A 22,055-nucleotide genomic window follows, 5' to 3' on the forward strand; every position below is an offset into this window, starting at 1 on the left:
TCTCATACAATACTGCCACCTAATGTTCAGAGGTGGTATTTTATCTTATTTTTTTACTCAAACGAATGCAGTTTAACGGGCCACCTGTTGCCAATATGAACCAGTTGTGTGGATGGCAGGTTATCCTCTAGGTCAGCGGTTTTAGTTTTTATATTATCGGCATTTATCTCCTCAGCCTATGGAAAATGATTGTGATGAAAAGCTATGTGGTGATTGCTGTGTGTTATTTAGTGACCGGGATGAAGACAGTGTGTGGCATCTGAGAACGTCATCCAGCTATCCAGGGACGTGTGTGTGTGTGTGTGTGTGCGCGCGCATGGGTGCTTCTGTGTGTGTGTGTGTGTGTGTGTGTGTGTGTGACATGTGTCTGCACTCCAGGGACTGCTGAGTTTGAGCAACAATTTTCATTTTTTCTTATTTTTTTTACCAGGGTTTGTTTTTTAAAAGAGCCACCAAAATGCTTCTAGATAAGATATCCTGCTGATTGGTCAAATGGAATACTGGGTTCTCACAGTCTGAAAGCTTCCCACATATCCTCAGCAATGAGGACAATGATTTATACTTGTAACTTACTCATTCTCAGTTCTGGAGAAAAGAAGAACAAGAAGCTGTTCTAGGTTATTGGAACATGCCCATTATGTTGTTGTCCTGAGGCCTGTTAACAGCACAGCTGACCAATTAGAACTACTTTTGTAATGAATCTGACCAATAACAATCACTTTTACAATGCACCCGACCTACAAGAACCACTTTTACGGTCCTTTACGGGCTTATCTCCGAGGGTCTGTCCACTGACGAGAAGCCTTACCTCGTATGGTTCTACAAACACAAAACACTAATGGAGGATTCAAATTGCTGTTATGAAGACAAAAAAGGAGATGGAAAACAAAGAGGAAGGATTCATTTAGCCTCACGGCCACTTTGAAGAAGTCTGACGGGATTTGTTTTCTCTCTTTGTTTTCTTCTGTTGTTCGTTTGTTCGATTTTCATTCTTGCCTTATTGTTTGAACAGACGTACAGTTGAGTTGATGAATGTATTGTGGTGTTACTACTTTTTGCCTGCGCTTGTTTGAATTAGCTGTTTCTATGTTGGGGTGGGGTGGGGTGGGCAGAGGCGGATGAGGGGTGGGAGTGGTTTAAAAGCCCTGGTTTAAAAGAACAATATGAATACTGTATACCATGTAACTAATGTAACTGTTGACTGTGACAGTTTGCTTGAATTAATAAAAGCTAATGTTATGTTTCAGAACTGTTGTTTTGTTTCAAGCTTCCAGAAAGCTTCTTAGCCTCTTACATAAACTGTTTACAGAACCAGGACCATTACATTTTGTAGGAAGGTCAAGGTTTCCCATCAGCGTGTGAGTATCAAGCTGATGCTGAATCAGTGAAGAAGACAAGAAAGGTTGAGGTTACGGGATTCAGAACCACCTTGAATTTGTAAGCATGCATATAACGTGACAGTGTTTGTGTAAATGTTATTGACATTGATTCTATTGTTTATGGTAATAAATAATAAGCTTGTCAATACAACACAATAAACAGAAGCAGTCCCATTGTGTATAAAAAAAAACTGTTCAACTCTGCCCCCTTCTGGTCAAGACGAAACATCCCATGTTCTCTCCACATTGGTACTGTATTAATCAATATTACCAGTAGGTGGCAGCAGTACACCACTGTGCAAGCTCCCAAACTTTGTAAACACGCTTTTCTTTTTTTTGCATATTTCATTTAGACAAAGTATCAAGTTCTTCATGTAGTATGCATATTATATATAATAATAATAATAATACGTTCCATTTGAAATTTGCCTTTCTTGCATGCAAAGCACCACTGTACAGGGAAAAAATGTCTGAGGTCAAACTGATCCATTAGATGCTTGTTTTGAATTCAGTAGTAACCTATGTAATGTGTGTTAAACCCTTAAACAATGTATCTGGTCTACAATGAGACTGAGGCCTGCATGAGACACATATCTCCCCATTTACACACACATTCCTATCATAGCCTATAACACACACACACGCACACGCACATCCACCTGAATCCAGCCCATTGCTCATAAATGGAGTGGAGAAGGTGTAGAGCTGCTTGTTTGAGAAGGGTAGTGGCTTGTTGATCATATCTCTCTCCAAGCTACAGGACAGTAATGTTCTCACAGAATGTTCAGTCTTCCAGTACCATCTGTACTTTACACTCTCATCTTAACAACCCAGCCTAAGAGGAGATCAGCATCAGTTATGATGACAGTTCCCACAAGTAGTTCAGACCAGGACTTTGCAACCCAGTTCCTGTATATCTACCCTGCTGTAGTTACTGTTTACAACCTTGTTCTTGGAGATCTACCCCTCCTGTGGGTTCTCTTTCCAATTTTAAGCTATCTTCCTCTAGGTTTTCACTTTAATGTTGTTCCTGAAAAGATACCGTCCTGTAAGTTTAAACTCCTATACCTGCTCCTGGAGAGTTACTCACCCACCAGTAGGTTCTCTCTCCAACTCGAGAGATTACCTTCTGGACAGAAAATAGATGTGCAGTCAATAGAGAGGACTCACATGACAACCACTAAATATTGGATTTGTACTTTTTTACACATGGATAATCCCAGCAACACCCCTACTTTTGCCTCAATGCACAGACAGAGGAGAGGTATGCAAATGTGTCTGATCAATGGTCTATGTATTAAAAAAAAATGATAATTTACTGTTGTTGCATAGTCACTGATGGTGCTTGTAATGGCTGTCTGTCAACCACTTATTCTCTGAGTGATAAGTAAATACAAAAGCACCAGTGTTTGGAAGCCCCAGTTCTTCCCTTCTCCGGCTCAGCACATACCTCCTCAGTAGCTCTGCCGAGCTGGATCTGTCAGGGCCAGCACATGACTTAAACATGAGCCTCTCACTTCAGAAAATCGATGAGCTGAAGTATATAAGGATAACCGTGTGTGTCACTTGAACAGCTCTTGCTCACTACATCTGGGTCCATTCTTATGAGCAAATCCTGTCAAATTCTTGGTTAATTTGTCTCTCCCACTGCAATGAAACAAAAATATATTATCTCAAGTGCCAACTGGGACACAAATCAAATACATCTGGATGACTTAATCATTAATAATAGATCTGATAATGCAGGGGGACTCCTGGTTTGACTTTGTGAGCTCTCACCATGAGATCTGAGGACAAGGGGATGTGGAACCAGCCCTCGTGCACACACACACATACACACACACACACACACACACTTGGATGAGTCTGACTGTTTCAGGGTCTGATAAAACTTTGTCGAACAGCCTGCCCAGAGAGTAAAGCATTTACAACCTCTTCTACCCTCCTACACACATGAAGAATGACGCAGACTACTTGTGCTACAGTTTATGGTCCACACACACACGCCCACAAACATCAGAGTAGTTTCTGAGCACAGTGAGAGACAAGATTTTCAAATTCAAATACATATAGGAACAAAAAATGTTAATGTAAAAAATCAACATGACAGTTATTGGAATACATTACAACTTTATGGTAATGACATACAGTATAAATATTCTAACATCGAAAAAGGGACAAAATCAAGCACATTGAACATATGAATTTAATCAAGCAATAATATTTGATCTTGGTTTAGTGATAATTTATTTTATAAATACATGTAGGAATAGTTACAATCCCATCTGACTAGGATTGATGAGATCAGCTTTAGAGCGGTCCGGAACATCACTCAGAACTCCAGGTACATTCTGGAAGGATCCAGAACACTCTAACCAGCTTTGAGTCAACATCCACACACACAAACACACACTCTCGGACGGATGCACACATGCATGCACACAAGTGTTTGAACAGATGCAGAAAGGGGACAGAGGTCAGATGAGTATGTGGTTTATTGCCGGGTTACATTTATGTAGGAGATGGTGCATGTGTTTGTGTGTTTGTTTGTGTGTGTGTGTGTGTATTGCTCTGACAGGTTAGCGATCAGAACATGGGTAAAGCACATCAGATCTTCCCAGAGGTCACCAGAAAGCCACCAAAACAAGGGGGAAGAAGATAGAAGATTGATTGAAATATTGTTTTTTTTTAAATGCAACCTCAAAATATGGCTTTTGACCATGTGTCCATCATGTTCTCAATCAGGGATCCATGTGAATACTACAGCAAGGAAAACCTAAGTGACAGTTGTGTACCAGATACCATTAAATCATGCAGGTCCAGAAGTCTAATCACAATCTTCTACAGCCATTAACTGAACTAGTACTCTGCCGAGCCGAATATTTACGGTACAACTCTAGAATCATGAACATTTTTCATGTCTGGGTCACTGACTTATAGTCTGAGTGTCGTTGTCTCGTGGAGTCTGCAGTTACAGAAAGCAACACCCCTCCCCCCCAACACACACACACACACACATACACACATTTTTCCTCACCCTTCATCTGGAACTGGCTTTGATATCCCCAGTTTGATTGATCTGAGTAAAGCATTTGCCGACACTATAGAATCCTGGTAGCGGGACACGCTGTCCATAGATCGATGCTGTCTGTTTAGAAATGCAGACATCCCAACCTGCAGAGACTCATTTCCGGGAAGTGACCCCTCCCCCCACCCGGGGACGCAATCCGCACGCATGATGTACCCCCTCAACCAGCGCGTACACCCCCCCCCCCCCCCCCCCCCCCCCCCCCCCCCCACCCCCCGGGACGCAATCAGGACGCTTGATATGCACTTTTTTCAACCATAAATGGCCATTGCACAGTCTCTCGCTAGCTTTAAATACAAAATCCCCGAAATCCGGGAGATTGTATAGCATTTGCGGGTGTCCGGGAGCCGCTATTGAAATACGGGAGACGTTGGGATGTCTGGAAATGCACACTGCTATTCAGAACATGGCCTTGCACAGCCTATGCTAACTGTCTGAAAACAACGTAGAAGTCAGAATTATGCAAGTTGGCAAAGTGTGAGAAAGCTGAATAAATCAACAAGCCAGCTTGGAGGTAAGCTAAAGAAAAAATTGAAAGTACATTTTACTTGACGTTACTTGGGAAAGCTGGAGCAATCTGACTTCAGACGAATTCTACCTCCCTCCTTCTGCTAGAAAACTGAACAACATGCGTCACCTGCTGCTTTTGACATCTCGTCCGCGGTTTGGCTTTCAAACAGCCAAACCCTGAAGGTTGCCAAGCGCCCAAACGTCTGTATACCAAATCCTCTGATATGCAAGGTCAAGCCAAGCTGGATGCACAGAAAGTAGTAGATCCACCGTTCACAGACTATTAGCACGTGAAGTAGTAGTAGAGTGTTAGCCATGTTTCAATTGCCATGGTGGCTCTGCTGTGCACTTGTTATGACGACACCACCGGTTTAGGTTTTTAAAAGAACGATCAGCGAAAAAAACAGGGCACATCTGGTCAGGAAGAGGTTCTACTATACACAAACATCGCTCTCTAGACTCGTCTCTCTAGTCACTTATTCTTACCATGCTCTCCATTAGCAACGTCAGCATGCAGCAACCTTTAGCCCAGTTCCCCATCCCCGGCCAATTCAGATTTGCTGACGGCCCATCAAGAAACCCCTCGGGCCAGTATTCAACAGCCTTACCATTTGCCGATGAATACAGCCGATACAATACAATGGCACCTGTCTGGTTATAAAAGTTGTGAAGAAGTGATTGGCATAGAAATTGTGATTGAGAGTATGACGGAGCAGCGGGTAAACCGGTTCACGAGGAGACGGCGTGCTTGTCCAAACATTTCCTTGCGCCCCCAGTCTTCAATAATACCCAGGGGTGCCTGGACGTTATCGCAGCGCGGGGATGGATGTCTGTTTAAACATGGACACAGATAAAACACGGTGGCGGTGCTGCTGGCGACTGAGGCTGTGCAGAGCCACGCTCACTTTAATCACAACCTTTCAGTCATCCCAAAGGAGAGATGCAAGAAACAGCATCATAATTATGCCAGTGATAACCTCTCTCTCTTTCTATATGAGCACCATGTGTGAGAATACATTCATTTTATTACGCCCATTATAATTAGACTGACTGCTGTTTTGATATGCAAATAAAACTTCAATGTTGTTAAGATCCTCCGACAAAATGTTAATCAGATGAGTGCCATACCTATTGTTTCTGTACTTTTCATGTATTGTTGTCTGATTTGCACCTCTTGAAATCCGTTTGCATATTTTCCAAAGGTAACTGTTGGGTTGACAGTGGGGCTATCAGACCTGCTCACTGTGTGGATTGATTCACGTGTGAGATTGGAGTGAGGTCAACCGTAATCCATGTGTGCTACCTCCACTCCCTCTTTCCTCAAACACATTTGCGCATGTTTAAACCCTTTCTGCTGTTCAGTTCTCTTTCTCTTTTTCTCTCTCTCTTTCTCTGTCTCTCTATTTCTCTGTCTCTCTTTCTTTGTCTGTCTCTCTCTCTCTCTGTCTCTCTATCTTTGTCTCTCTGTCTCTTACACACATATGTTTTCTCTCTTTCTATTTTTACCCCCACCCGTCTCTATCTCACTTTATCGCAAACACACGTGCACACTGAGTGCACTTTTGGAGATGTCAAGCAGCAAACAGAAGCTGTTCCCGGGATTAGTCACTCAACGTGCCATTCATCTTTTCACCTGCGTACAGAATGATGTGAGGGGGGGGGGGGGGGGGGGAGAATATATATAGGGGAATAGGAAGCGTAAAACAACTCGGGTGCTGCTTGAGACAACATTAAAAGGAACATGAAAGACAATAAAACACGTGAGGTGCGCGGGATTCTCTTCAATGTCATTTTATTTTCTGTAACCTGGTATAAAACGCACAATCATAGACGACGTTAAATAGAAAATGACCCACAGTACCGACATTTACAGAAACTTCATCACAAAATGACGCCTACACAATACTGCTTTGGCAGTTCGAAACATTGAAAAAAGTGCATATGTATCATTCCATTCTCGTATTAAATAACATTCTCAGATTTATTTAAATTATCTTCACAAACGTAATTGTTCACAGCATTTTTTTGTTATGGACTCCTTCATTTTGTCGAGCCCCATTAAAGTGCAGACGTGTTAGACAAAGATTTGAGCTTCGTGTCCAAATTAGCACTTTCAGCAAGCGGACTGTTGATGGTCTGCAGCCACACACACAGTGCACATGACTCTCTCACGCTCACTATATCTCTGTCTCTCTTGGACTGTCCTAGACCTCGCTAGGGGACCGCGAGCAGTATGCTCTGTTGGCCTTGAAACAGCCGCAGAAAAGAACATACAGCGAGCGCTGGATGTCAGCGTTCCGGTAAGCGTAGATGATAGGGTTGATCATGGAGTTGTAGGTAGCCGGTAGCAGCGTGGCATACGTGTACACCGACGGGTACTCTCGCTCCCCCACCAGGCAGTAAATGGCAAAAGGCAGCCAACTCGCGCCAAACGTGCCGAGGATGATGGCGAGCGTGGAGACACCCTTTTTGGTTGCCACGTAATGCGAGGTGGTGAAAAAGTGCTGCTGGAGCGCAATCTGGTGCGCGTGGCGGCACACTATCTTGCAAATTTTGAAATAGAGCATGAGCATAAGCATAAATATAACGAAAAATGAGATGGCCAGCAGCGTCACGTTGCTGCGGGTGAGCGGGCGCACAATACTGCATGACTGTGGCTCGTTCAGACAGTTCCAGCCGAGCACGGGCAGCAGACCCAGGCACAGTGAACCCCCCCAAGTCCCCACAAGCATTACGTGGACATACTGGAGGGTCTTTTCTGAGAAGTATGTCAGCGCGTTGTACAGAGAGAAGTAACGGTCCACCGTTATGGCGAGGAGGCTGCTGATGGACGCCGTGAAGGAGGCTACCAAGAACCCGACAGTTATAAGATTGATAGTTTCGTCGGAGATGACGTACTGGAACACAAAGTTTAGGATTAATCCCAAACCGGCTAGTAAGTCCGCAGTGGCTAGGCTACCTATGAGCACGAACATGGGGGTTCTCAGGGTTGGTGTGTAGAATATGATGGCTACCACTATGGCGTTTTCGCATGCAATGACGGTGCCCGACATACAGAGCATGATGTCCCACGGGTTGATGGCAAAGTCTAGTGGGGCCTTTGAGAGTTCCAGGGTAGCGTTCATATCCGGAGACTCATGGGAGGGGAGAGCCGCTTCGACAGCCGCTGTCAAAGAGTCATTCACAACCAGTGTCTCGTTCATGTCTCCGTTAAGTTTTCCTTCCTAAAAAAAGATAGAGAAAGAAAGAAAACGTTGAATTAACCCAAATTTAGATACTCATTTAGATATCTAAAGTTATACAAAGTAAACAGAAGGAAGTTGCATGATCAAGACTCAAAACGTTTTTAAGGACCAAGGAAGCAGACTTGCCAATCTAGTTCTATTGTTCCTATTGAGAGTAAAAACAACGATAATTGAAACAATCATACATACTTATGTTCGACTTACAACATAATAGCATAGCCGAGGAAGACCGAGCCAAGCAAATTGAGAAAGCGCAAGAGCTAACGCCTATGTAGCTGTCCATGGTGCTGAAACTTTGACAAGCGAAGTGTTGGCCGTAACCCCAACAACGTATTATACACAGTACTTGATTGAACAACATCTAAGATCTAAAGACACACAACAATATAGGTCCAATAATATATTAAATCATATAGAACCGTTTGAAAAAATAATATAGAACCGTTTGATGGAAAGTGGGCAATGAGTGCTACATACCGCTGTTTCACTTGCACGGCAATTCACCGTCCTTCTCCACGGATTTGCTCAAGTAAACCCCTTGATTTTGTTCCGTATCCCTCGCATGGGCGAGACACTGAGGGCAGGTGCGCCGTGAAGCATTGACCGGTGCGGGGGAGACGAGTTAAAGCGCGAGAGCTGAAAAGTAACGACTTGTCGACGGGATGCGGTTTGGGATTGCTATTATACCCAAGTGACGTCAGTGCTGATAGTGTAGCATCTCAGAGAGAGAGAGAGAGAGAGAGAGAGAGAGAGAGAGAGAGAGAGAGAGAGAGAGAGACCGCCTTTCGATCACAAGAAGATGTAGATGCTAAGAAGATAGAACACATGTGGCAGACATGCAGGGGCTATGCTGCCCATGGGACATGCATGCAGTCGCCTATCAGGGCTACATAAAACATGAGACAATACTTTTGCACCACGCTGCCTACATGAGTTAATGTTATCAGTTTACAAAGTTCACTTGATATTTAAAGTAATACGGGAGAACAAAACTGACATCAAAATCACAATAATAACAATACCAAAAACTCAGTTTCATCGGTGGATTAGAATAAGATTGAATGCTTATATTTTTGTACTTTCTTATTCCACTATAAAGCAGGTTTTTCCTTTTCATGTTGACAGTCTTCTGCTGATGCTTCAATGGCTGTGGGTATCCTGTAGGAGAGACAGAGAGAGAAAGAAAGAGTGGAGAAAGAGAGAGAAACAGGAAAAGAGAAGTCGTGTGTGTGACACAGCATGGACAAAAAGGTGTCTGGACAAACTGGCTAAAAGATTGAAACAAACAAACTCAACGGCCCCCAGGCCACCATGTGTGCTGCCGCTGGCCTCATCAGGGTCCTGTCTCCTTATAGGGCCCTCGTCCTGGAGCCTGGTATGGCCCTGGTCCCTCGTCCTGGAGCCTGGTATGGCCCTGGTCCCTCGTCCTGGAGCCTGGTATGGCCCTGGTCCCTCGTCCTGGAGCCTGGTATGGCCCTGGTCCCTCGTCCTGGAGCCTGGTATGGCCCTGGTCCCTCGTCCTGGAGCCTGGTATGGCCCTGGTCCCTCGTCCTGGAGCCTGGTATGGCCCTGGTCCCTCGTCCTGGAGCCTGGTATGGCCCTGGTCCCTCGTCCTGGAGCCTGGTATGGCCCTGGTCCCTCGTCCTGGAGCCTGGTATGGCCCTGGTCCCTCGTCCTGGAGCCTGGTATGGCCCTGGTCCCTCGTCCTGGAGCCTGGTATGGCCCTGGTCCCTCGTCCTGGAGCCTGGTATGGCCCTGGTCCCTCGTCCTGGAGCCTGGTATGGCCCTGGTCCCTCGTCCTGGAGCCTGGTATGGCCCTGGTCCCTCGTCCTGGAGCCTGGTATGGCCCTGGTCCCTCGTCCTGGAGCCTGGTATGGCCCTGGTCCCTCGTCCTGGAGCCTGGTATGGCCCTGGTCCCTCGTCCTGGAGCCTGGTATGGCCCTGGTCCCTCGTCCTGGAGCCTGGTATGGCCCTGGTCCCTCGTCCTGGAGCCTGGTATGGCCCTGGGCCCTCGTCCTGGAGCCTGGTATGGCCCTGGTCCCTCGTCCTGGAGCCTGGTATGGCCCTGGTCCCTCGTCCTGGAGCCTGGTATGGCCCTGGTCCCTCGTCCTGGAGCCTGGTATGGCCCTGGTCCCTCGTCCTGGAGCCTGGTATGGCCCTGGTCCCTCGTCCTGGAGCCTGGTATGGCCCTGGTCCCTCGTCCTGGAGCCTGGTATGGCCCTGGTCCCTCGTCCTGGAGCCTGGTATGGCCCTGGTCCCTCGTCCTGGAGCCTGGTATGGCCCTGGTCCCTCGTCCTGGAGCCTGGTATGGCCCTGGGCCCTCGTCCTGGAGCCTGGTATGGCCCTGGTCCCTCGTCCTGGAGCCTGGTATGGCCCTGGTCCCTCGTCCTGGAGCCTGGTATGGCCCTGGTCCCTCGTCCTGGAGCCTGGTATGGCCCTGGTCCCTCGTCCTGGAGCCTGGTATGGCCCTGGTCCCTCGTCCTGGAGCCTGGTATGGCCCTGGTCCCTCGTCCTGGAGCCTGGTATGGCCCTGGTCCCTCGTCCTGGAGCCTGGTATGGCCCTGGTCCCTCGTCCTGGAGCCTGGTATGGCCCTGGTCCCTCGTCCTGGAGCCTGGTATGGCCCTGGTTCTGTTTCCTGGTAAAGGGGCTCAGTTCTATTTCCCAGGATAGGGCCCGGGTTCTGTTTAATTGTTCAACCTGTACCACAGCTGTTCTTCACCAAAACACCTTTTCTTTTCCTTCACACACACATGTGTCTGGCCATACGCATGTACACACGTAAGGACAATAAGCATGTACACACATAAGGACAATAAGCATGTACACACATAAGGACAATAAGCATGTACACACATAAGGACAATAAGCATGTACACACACATAAGGACAGCACAATGATGTCAAGCAAACATCTCATCTTGCTCAACACGAAGGACAATCTAGCGTCATTTGATTGAATCCTTGTCTGTCCATTGTGATTGTCCGAAGCACAAACGTACTGTAACAATAACTGTGCACAAGGAAGGTACCGGATGTACTTTTAAGATGTCTACTTCCATCCTTTACTTTCTCCATCTCATATCTCAGCTTCTTCATTTCTCCGTCCTTTAGCTCCTCCTCATTCTTTCTCTCCTCCCTTATCTTGACCATCCATCTTTTCAGGTCCCTTCTTATTTCCCTTCCTTCCTGTTTCTCTCACAGGGGGCCTGACAGACCAACAAAGTATATGTGTGTTCTTGAATGTGTGGATGAAGGTGCAGTGGTAGAGGAAAGGAGGTGGATTTGGAGATTTGTTCACATCAAAAGTCTGTAAAAAGGAACACTTCTGTAGTTAATTTAACTCTTTGAAATTTGCTGTGTTGCCCAGTCTAGCGGTTGCTGAATATTGTATCAACCTGTATTGGTCTCCTAGCAACGATTGGTGCTTCTTGCATTTCTCTCGCAGCAGTGGAAGAGAATAATATTGTTTCTGGACAAAACATAACTTTCATTAAAAACAGGTTGACATTTCATTTTTTTTATGAGGCTAGTCTGTTATACCAGGGTCACAAAGAGGGTCTTGATCATCACATGTATTCTAAATTATGTTTTTGTATTTGTGAGTGTAAATGTATGTAGGTACACAGTGTGTGTGTGTGTGTGCGCGCGTGTGTGTGGGGGAGAGGGGGGGGGTTGGCTGGCACTACGGTTGAGTGGAACGCGAACATCAAAACATCTACATCTACAGCTTTCCCCTTAGCCAAAATAAACACACAGATACGCGTACACACACAATGTCATTCAACCTGATATCTATCAATGTCCACCCCCTTATTATGTGAAAGTCTGTCTGTCCGCCAAGGAAAACACATTTGACAAATAGTGGAAATAAAAGAGGCCAGAATACACTGGAAAGAAGAAAAGAAAGAGAAAGAAGAAAAGATTGACATTTTGACAAACATCCATGTAAATACACTGACTGTCTGCCCACCTTCAAGAAAAGGCTGTCACAACGTGTGGAGGGGTAGGACCCAAACGCAGGAGAGTCAGCAGGCATGGTCCAAAAACAAAAGGGTTTAATGCTCAAAACGGGAAACAGACAGGGTACTTGCAGGGACAAAGGGTAATGCTAAGACAAAGACTGGACACAAAGCAGGAACCTAAATACACAGAAACAAACAAGACACAGGTGAACACAATGAAACTAACGACAACTGAACGAGACAGGTGACGACAATGACAGGGAAACACTAGGGCAGGGCAAAACCAAAAACAATAGGGGGGCACGGCTGTGGCCGTGACAAAGGCTCAAGACACACTTGTTCCGGGAGTACAACGGCACTTAGTAATGATTGGCTGGACCTGATGTTAGTTTCCTCCAGGATCACAATGACTTTTACTGAAAGACTTGTTGCTCTTGTTGGTTTGTTGTAACTGTCTTAAAATTGTTGTACTTGCTGTGAAATATATTATTGTTGCTTGCTTTTTCCACAGGTACACTCTTGCACTTTTGAGGTTCTTGCTGTTGAATTGTAACTTGTCTAACTACATGCTCTTGTTGTTCTTCCCTTTGGGACTTATTTAGTTACACAATGTATGCTTCATGTTTTGCTACCCACAATGTTTGGGGCTTTCTTGTTGTTATGATCAGTGACCTATGCCCTTTTGTAAAACTCTCTCTTGGAAGTCGCTTTGGATAAAAGCATCTGCTAAATGCATAAATGTAAATAGAGAAAGAGTTAGAGAGGAAGGCTAAACAAAACAGAGTGCGACAGACACAAACTGAGCAGAGCAAAAAAGAACTAAAACAAGAAGGGAGAGAGGTCTAGAGGGGTGAGATAGAGATGGAGAGATTGGAAAAGGAGGGTAAACATATAAAGGGGGAGTTGGAAGAGACTGGGGGAGGACAGAGGGAGGGAGCTGAAGGACAAAAGACATGCTGACACCAATTACATAAGACAGAGAAAACAACCACTGGGTTTTCCAATACATACAAATATCTTAAAGAGCTCCAGAACATTATACCATGCTATCGTTTTCACTCTCATTCTTCTATCCTTGTAGTTTCCTCCTCACCTCTCCTCATCTCTCTCACAAACACACCAGATGTCCACACAGGCAAGATACTGTAGCCCTTTGTTCAAAACAAAAACAAAAAACCTTGCATGCTTTAGGCCAAAATGTCAAATAGATCAGAATTTTCTCTGGCATGGCATAAACATGCCAGCAATATATACTGTGGCAAGTTCTTAACTAATCTTATACAGTACATGGCAGAGATGGAACACATTGAAAGATCAAGTGAATACCAAAGTTGTTTTGTGCACTATTATATGACTCAGCATGCAAATCCCATCACAGACATCTCAGCCTGGATGACCGAGCACCACCTCCAGCTGAACCTCACCAAAACAGAACTTCTCATCATCCCGGCCAAACCCTCCATCTCCCACGATCTGTCAATCACCCTGGGATCTGCGACGGTGACCCCTTCATCCTCTGCCAGGAACCTTGGGGTTACCATGGATGATGAGCTCAACACAGGGACTGCACCCAACTACATCAAGTCTCTCCTGCAGCCTTACACCCCCACCCGTCACCGGTCTTCTTCAGACAACCGCCTGGTGGTCCCACCTCTCAAGACCGCCCGGTCCCAACACAAGCTCTTCTCCTGCCTGGCCCCCCAATGGTGGAACCAGCTCCACACCTCCATCAGGGACAGTAACTGTCTCCCCACCTTCAAGAAAAGGCTCAAGACGCACTTATTCCGGGAGTACAACGGCACTTAGGAATGCTTGGCTGGACCTGATGTTAGTTTCCTCCAGGATCACAATGACTCTTATTGAGTGACTTGTTACTCTAGTAGGTTAGTTATAACGAAGTTAACTCTTGTACTCGCTGTGAAATATTTTACTGTTGATTGTTCTTCTACAGATACAGTCTTGCACTTTTTGTGGTTCATGTTGTTTTAATTTGTAACTTGTATAACTGCATGCTCTCATGGGTCTTACCTTTGGCACTTGTTTAGTTTTTTCACAATGTATGCTTCATGTTTTGGCTGCTTGCAATGTTTGGGATTACCTCGTTGTTATGATCAGTGACCTATGCTCTTTTGTAAAACTCTCTCTTGGAAGTCGCTTTGGATAAAAGCGTCTGCTAAATGCATAAATGTAAATCTCTGAAGACACAACTGCTCTCTTACTAGCTGGGAGGGCAGACACGAGGCATCAGGACATGGAGAGAGGAATGAGGAGAGATCAGAGAGAAAGGATGATAGAGGACAAGTGACAGTGAGAGAAGGGAAAGAGGGTAATCCACAGACAGAGAGAAGGCAAGCGCCTGTTTTTCCCCTCCTCTTTTCATTCATCCAGTTTTATTATTGGATTTAATAGCAGTTAATAATAGTTTCCTATAATAATTTCAGTCACTCTCTTCTACTGACAGTCTGACTCGTGTCCCCATCCATTACCATTTATCATCCAAATTAAACTCACAAATCATATTTATTTAATAAATAATGTTTAATTAAGACATCATGTCCTTTACATAATCCTTATGAAGTACATTTAACAGTAAGGCAGTCATCCAACTCATGATTTAATTAGTGTGACAAATTAAAATATAAATAAAATTACATCTTGGATTCAGTCAAACCTTTTATAATTTCATGGGCTTTATCGGCTAAGTGCAACCAATCATTTGAACAGCTTACATCTTCCATAATTTCTTCAGTATCTTGACAATGACTGAAAATCAAATTTGCATGTAGAAAAAATACATAGCTGTTATTTTAAAAGTCAGGTATGCCATTAAAAAAAGAGAAAAAAACTAAAAAAGGTTGCAAATAAAATGGACATTTGGATGTTGGCCTTTGAAAATGCACATACCTGCATAATTAAAGCAAGCATTAAAACATGAGCAGTCCTACTTTGAAGTTCTTGTAAGACATCAACATAATGTAATTTTCCTGTTTAGCAAGGTCTGTTACTGCACCTGTGAGTCTCTGGCACCCAAAGGACGGTTCTCACACCAGAATGGAACATTATAGCAAATGTAAAAAAGGTCCTTGAAATGGCACCCCATAGAGCTTCCATCCAAATCCATCCAAGCAGGATATATCCAAACAGCTCCCACCTGGTCTTCCTGAATGAGGTATGTGAAGACTCATCCCCGTCGAGCCCTCCCTTCCCCCACCCCGTCCAAACCCCTCGGTCCCATCCAGACGAGGAGACAAGGATGAGGTGGAGATGGGGTCACGACAGGTTGGTGGAGCTGGTTCCTACATGTACCTGTTCTTGATGTACTCTCGGTACATGAGCACGTCCTCCCTGCACAGCGCCCTCACCTGGCCGTGGCCAGTCATGACATGGCTCTCAAACAGCTCGCACGTTTCCTTGTCCACTCGTGGCGGGGACACCTCGAAGATGCTGTCCTCCTCGAAACGGGACACAGGCACCCTGGCAGAGGGGACGGAGAGGAGGGAGGACCAAGGGGGGTTTGGAGGGAAAACAGGGAGAGAAGAGGCGGGGCAAGAGGAGGAAGAAGGAGGGTTGGTCAGAGGAGTGTTGCACAGTCAAACTGCCCTGAACAAGAGCATTTTACGACAACTGAAGGAGCAAAACCATCTGAAAACCTAACAATAGCAGTAGCTTAAAATAACAGGAACATGGGAGTGAATCAGGAGTTGGAGACAGAGGAGGGCAGGGAGAAAAAGAGAAAAAAGGAGAAAGAAAGACAAGAGATGGAAGTAGAGAGAGAGAGAGAGACAGAAAGAAAGAAAGAAAGACAGACAGAGGGGGGTGATGAAGGTTAAGGTGTTTCTGCAGCTGATGGTTATTACAGTGATGACTAATTTATAAGTAGAGGGTGGCAAAATACTGGGAACATGCTTTGTTGTCCGTACAGCAGATTAGCTCTCTTCAGCCCTAACCATGTCAGCCAATCACAACGAGGAGCTTGCCTGGCACATGGTGGACTCACTTGGCTCCTGCTCCCAGCCAACATTAAGTCGGGTACAGTATGACTGATTATGAGGGTATGAGTCTGGGTGTGAGATTGTAGTGAGGAGTGTGAAAAAGTATGAAAGGGCAGGAGAGGGAGCAGAAAAGAGGGCAGGAGAGGGGGCAGGAGAGAGGGCAGGAGAGAGGGCAGGAGAGGGGGCAGGAGAGAGGGCAGGAGAGGGGGCAGGAGAGAGGGCAGGAGAGAGGTAGGTAAGGGGCAGGAGAGAGGGCAGGAGAGAGGTGGGTAAGGGGCAGGAGAGAGGGCAGGAGAGAGGTAGGTAAGGGGCAGGAGAGAGGGCAGGAGAGAGGTGGGTAAGGGGCAGGAGAGAGGGCAGGAGAGAGGTAGGTAAGGGGCAGGAGAGAGGGCAGGAGAGAGGTAGGTAAGGGGCAGGAGAGAGGGCAGGAGAGAGGTAGGTAAGGGGCAGGAGAGAAGGCAGGAGAGAGGGCAGGAGAAGGAGCAGAAGAGGGGGCAGGAGAAGGAGCAGGAGAGGGGGCAGGAGAAGGAGCAGGAGAGGGGGCAGGAGAAGGAGCAGAAGAGGGGGCAGGAGAAGGAGCAGGAGAGGGGGCAGGAGAAGGAGCAGAAGAGGGGGCAGGAGAAGGAGCAGAAGAGGGGGCAGGATAGGAGTAGAGGGGCTAAGTGTAGTGTTGATACAGCAGTAGAGTAAAGTACAGTACAAGCCTGAAGGATAAAGAGTTTAATCTTATTTTCTTTCTGCTCCCTCTCCCTCTGTCTGTCTGTCGGTCTTTCTCTTTCCCTCTCACTGCCTCTCTATACCCCTCTCTCTCCATTCCTTTCTAGGACAGCACTTAGGGCAGCCTATGGGAATGTAGGTCAATATGTACAGCACCAAAGTGACATGTAGTAGTTGCATTCTGACCAGTGGGATGAGTGTGCATTGGTGTGTTCATGTTGACCTGTCACCTCCAGGTCCTCATCCACAGACAGCGTTAGATTCATTTCCACCAAGACGAGCAGAAATTGGCAAAATAAAAATAATAAAAAATACCACAAAATCTGCCATTTTCAGAACAAAGTCATAGGGGGAGCCTGGCATAAGACTGGTAGCACAGAGGCCCTGCACTCCTGTGACTCCCATCTCCTTCCTTACAGGTGTTACCTTGACACCCCACACCCACTTCCTGTTGCCCCCTCCACTCATATCTGTTGCTTGGTAAGAAGACGTTTTTCTACTGTAAATCTAATAACACAAGAAAGTGTGAGTCTGGGTGTTTAGTGTGTGACTCCTTCTCCCTCTTAGACACTACCTGACTACCTGCCTAAATGGAGCCAGTGTTTGGGTTAGACAGCTACAGCGAAGGTGTAGCTGGTAAGCTTGCTCTCCAGAGCACGAGTGGAAACTAGTAGAAAGAAAATGGGGTTCAGGGTTAGGATTTGTGTCTGGGTTAGAATTACATTCAAGTGGGGTTGGGGTTACATTAAGGAGATACGGAGAGTGTTAGAGCTAGGGTTAGGGTTCTGGGTTAGGTTTTTGGGTAAAGGTTAGGGTTGAACTGAATGAATTGCGAGTCCCCACAAGAATAGCAAAACCAATTTGTGTGTGTGTGATCGACACATCTGGCACACCAGTGGAAAGCTTGTCACATACTGACAAAACACCAACACAAACCCACCAGAAAACGTGTCACCATGCAGGTGAGGGCCATCAGGAAGCAAAAAAAGAGAACCGCTTTAATTGTCTGTAACACACACGTTTCTGCTTGACCTTTTAGTCTCGCCCACCTTAGCTTGCTCTATACACATCAGCCAGTGACAACAATCATAACCTTTAGTGGGGGCGGACAAAGAGAGGGGGCAGAAAAGAAAACAAAAAACTGTGTTTTAGATGCTGTAATGTAGAAAATATATGTTCCAGAAGGCACACCTGCTGGATGCGTGGTCCTGACATCAGAAAGGGAGGATGAGAGAGAAAAGATAAGAGGTAGAGATGATTCAAAATAAGAGAGCGAAAAAGAGAGATAGACAGGGATGAAATAGACAGTGGATAGACGGACATCTGTAGATGAGGGGATGAAGATATAGACTGGAAGCAGTGAAAGCGTAATGGAGAGAGATATATAAAGGGATAATACTGTATACTAACGAGTGAAAAGTAATGAGTGTTAAGTCTAAATGTGGTCTAATAGTGTTCACAGCTTGTGTCATTGTGTTTAATACGAAGCTTTTGTCCTCCATTGCCAAACCCACTGTTGGGAGCAGGTGTGCTAGTGAACCACTGTTGTTTTAATCAGCAGGCTATTGTCACGGCAGCCCCTCCCTGCACATGCATACACACGTGTACATGTGCCCAAACACTCACGTGACCTGTTAAGGCCATACTTTACATGGAGATGCCACTTTCTAGCTGCTTTCTAGTATGTGTGAGTGTTTGTATGTGAGAGAGATGATTGGAGGCTGAGCTCTGAGAGGCTGAGCTCTGAGAGGCTGAGCTCTGAGAGGCTGAGCTCTGAGAGGCTGAGCTCTGAGAGGCTGAGCTCTGAGAGGCTGAGCTCTGAGAGGCTGTGCTCTGAGAGGCTGCGCTCTGAGAGGCTGAGCTCTGAGAGATTGAGCTCTGAAAGGCTGCGCTCTGAGAGGCTGAGTTCTGAGAGGCTGAGCTCTGAGAGGCTGTGCTCTGAGAGGCTGTGCTCTGAGAGGCTGAGCTCTGAGAGGCTGAGCTCTGAGAGGCTGAGCTCTGAGAGGTGTATTAGAGTTCCAGGTGCATGTGTTGAGTGATATTGACCACTGTCTACTTCTCTTTCCTGTTTCCCTGGCCCATGTGTGTCCTCCTCCACTTCCCCTTCTGTTCTCCCTCACTCCCTCCCTGACTTAATTTCCTCTCATTATCTCCAGTCTTCGACTCTTCTCCCACCCTGTGCAGGTCTGACCTCTGACCTCAGAGCTTGGTCGGTTGATTGGGCAAGCAGCAAGCACTTCCCAGAGGTTGAAGTAACAGCAGCACGTGGACTGAGAGAAAACACGCCTGCTTAGTTATTTAAAGGTAGAGAGAGAAAAATACTGGAATGGAGCTCCATATTAGTCATTGCCAAGAAAGAGTGTGTGTCTGCATGTGTGTGAGACCAAATAACATGTCTAGATTTGTACAAGCAATGTTCCCACAGACCATAGTCATTTGTGTCTGTGTGTGTCTTGGGATTTGAGGGTTGCCTTTGTGTGTGTGTCTCTGTGTACGTGAACGTGTGTATCATTAAAGCGAAACGGGGATGATAGGAGGAGGGATGAGAACTGGAGCCTGCACCAGAATCCAGCCAGGTATCTTCATCAGTCCATCAGTCCATCTCTCCTTCCTTCCTTCCTTCCTTCCTTCCTTCCTTCCTTCCTTCCTTCCTTCCTTCCTTCCTTCCTTCCTTCCTTCCTTCCTTCCTTCCTTCCTTCCTTCCTTCCTTCCTTCCTTCCTTCCTTCCTTCCTTCCTTCCTTCCGTCCTTCCTTCCGTCCTTCCATAGAATAGGAGAGCCTATATGCAGTCCCAGAAGGGCAGGCTCCAATGACTAATGCCTGCAAAGTGTGAAGAGAGTGTGTGCAGGTGGGGGGGGGGGGGGGGCGGGCGGGGGTATTGCGGCAGGGGGAAATCACCAGGAGATGATTGGTCATTCAGTTTCTACAGCCAACGGTTATGTGTGACACATTGGCAATACACGTGCAGTGGAAGGTTAGCTTCTTTCACCTCACAGTGCATGCTCAGCGAAGAGCCAGAGTGGAAGGAGATAAAGAAGACAGTGAAAGGACCAAAGAGTGGGAGGATGAGAGAATAGAGGAAGAGGAGGCAAGACCAAAAGCTCACTTCATCTGAACACTTGTTATCTGAACTGTCACTAACAGTCTTGTTGAGGAAAATACAACTACTAACTACTGAACCAGAAAAAGATGGATGCTGGGCACCTTGCACTCTACCTGAGATGGTGGCAATGCTGTGGGTGTGACTTTTTGTGTACTCTATATGTACTTTTTGTGTGTGTGTGTGTGTGTGTGTGGGGGGGGGGGGTCCACTCACAGGTTGATGGCATTCTCTAAGTAAGTGGGCTCCGTCTTCTCCACCGTGTGTTGATTCTGACCCAGGTGTGCAAACCTGCAGAAACACACACACACACACACACAGTTAACCATTGTGTAGTCCTGGAAAGACATGCAGACACACAGATGAGGTCTCTCATGACCTGAAGAAGGCACGACCCACAGCCCAGTCAAGATCAAGAAGTGTGTGTGTGTGTGTGTGGATCACAAACAAGGTGAAGCTTTTAAATAGCTCCATCCACAGAATGTGATATCTGACACACACACACTTTAAGACTGATAAGACCCAGTACAAAACTGGACATGGGAGTCCTATCTTCACATCTTTAGTTGGCTGATAAAAACGTCCACACGACAATGAGTATCCTTCAGGAGGTCCCACTGGTGTGTATGTGTGTGTACCCGTGTGAGTGCCTGTGTGTGTCTATTCATTTCTTTCTGTCAGGATTAGGATCTGAGGGTCTCTAAGGAAAGCCACACAGCCCTTCCTCTGCGGTGGGTACTCATCCAGGTTGCGACGAAGGCAGCCAGCATCCACCTGTGTCCTGAGAGACCACCTCCCACCAGCACACCACTTCTATTCTTATTACCAGGGCGTGTGTGTGTGTTTGTGTGCGTACATGTGCGCGTCTGCAGGTACGTGTATGTGTGAATGAGTAAGAGGCTGAATGTGTGCGCGTATGTTCTCTTCGTGAAGGTCGTTACTTCCCTAAAGGGGGAAGACAGGACCCCCCCCTCACCCCCACCCATCCCACAGCAACCAGATGACCCCCCCCACACACACACACACCCACACACACAGCTTTCGGAGAACAGACTCTTAACACAGTGAGGTGTTTGAGGGGGGGAAAAAAGATACAAATAATTGGGTACAAAAAGTCCAGGAGAAAGACAGAGAGAAGTGAGAGGCTGGGAGGAGAAGAAAAGAAGATCACCACAGCACTCCCACACAGCAGGCCACTGTTCCAGCTGCTGAGAGCAACACCGGCCCATTACAGCATGGGGAACCATCATTACTAGAGGACTCAATAGCCCACCCTCCTAGGGACGACTTTCAGTGAGACACACCGGTGCAATGCGAGAGGGTGTGGATTGGATGTTGATGTGCGTGTTAAAGGAGAGGGTGCATTGAATGTATCTGTGTGTGAGTGTAATGCCAGTCTGTGTGTGTGTGTGTGAATCTCTCACGTGTGGTATATGACCAGGTCATCCTTGGCGGGAGAGTCATCCAGGTTGAGCCCGTAGGTCTCCCTCATTGGTTGATGCTGGTCCTGGGGGGGAGGGGGGGTTACAGGTAAAGGGTCAGAGAAGGCTGGTGCAGAGTACTGTTATGTTACATCAAACCTCCCAGTATCTGCTGCATGCCAGATGAGACACACACGTGGTCAGTCACGTTGACCGTACCACCCCCATGTACCCACTCAGACACATGCTCCTCCCAGAAGAAACAACAGAGAAAAACAACTGTGAAGTGTGTGTGTGTGTGTGTGTGTGTGCATGCGTGTTGGCGTTATATGACCGACCTCAAGCAAGCCTCCATGTCAACACATAGGTGTCAATACGCAGCCCAGACATCACATATAGTCTTTGTCTCTTTCTCTGTCTCCCCTCAGCCTCTCTCTCTCTCTTTCTTCATGTCCTTCTCTCTATGAAAGAGTAGGCGTCTTTTGTTTCTGGTGCCTGTGCTGCTCACAGTAGCTGAATGCTCATATTGACCAAAAGGCTCTTTGAAGCCATCAGTCATTACAGCTCTAACTATTAATTTGGGCTTTCTGCTAACCATGCAAGAAAAAGCAACCCACTACAAAGAAGCTGTACAAACACA

The 22,055-nt window shown here is 46.5% G+C and overlaps 2 protein-coding genes across 2 annotated transcripts in view; both read right to left on the reverse strand.

The window, feature by feature from the left end:
• Positions 1-6,880: 6,880 nt before the first annotated feature.
• LOC124468498 (G-protein coupled receptor 6) lies at positions 6,881-8,833 on the reverse strand. Its single transcript, XM_047021261.1, has 2 exons — positions 8,700-8,833; positions 6,881-8,201 (listed from the first exon to the last, which is right to left on the reverse strand). The coding sequence occupies exon 2, from the start codon at positions 8,178-8,180 to the stop codon at positions 7,182-7,184; it is 999 nt and encodes a 332-aa protein (XP_046877217.1). The 5' UTR covers positions 8,181-8,201; positions 8,700-8,833; the 3' UTR covers positions 6,881-7,181.
• A 5,882-nt stretch (positions 8,834-14,715) lies between these two features.
• Positions 14,716-22,055, reverse strand: part of fig4a (FIG4 phosphoinositide 5-phosphatase a) — a 32,648-nt gene continuing 25,308 nt past the window's right edge. Inside the window, exons 22-24 of the mRNA XM_047021213.1 lie at positions 21,419-21,501; positions 20,211-20,285; positions 14,716-15,659 (exon numbers count right to left, since the gene is read on the reverse strand). Of these exons, the coding sequence (XP_046877169.1) occupies positions 15,482-15,659; positions 20,211-20,285; positions 21,419-21,501 (336 nt within the window). The 3' untranslated portion in view covers positions 14,716-15,481. The remainder of the gene's footprint in view (positions 15,660-20,210; positions 20,286-21,418; positions 21,502-22,055) is intronic.

The sequence above is a fragment of the Hypomesus transpacificus genome, chromosome 6 (assembly GCF_021917145.1).
Source record: "Hypomesus transpacificus isolate Combined female chromosome 6, fHypTra1, whole genome shotgun sequence".
Taxonomy (NCBI): Eukaryota; Metazoa; Chordata; class Actinopteri; order Osmeriformes; family Osmeridae; genus Hypomesus; species Hypomesus transpacificus.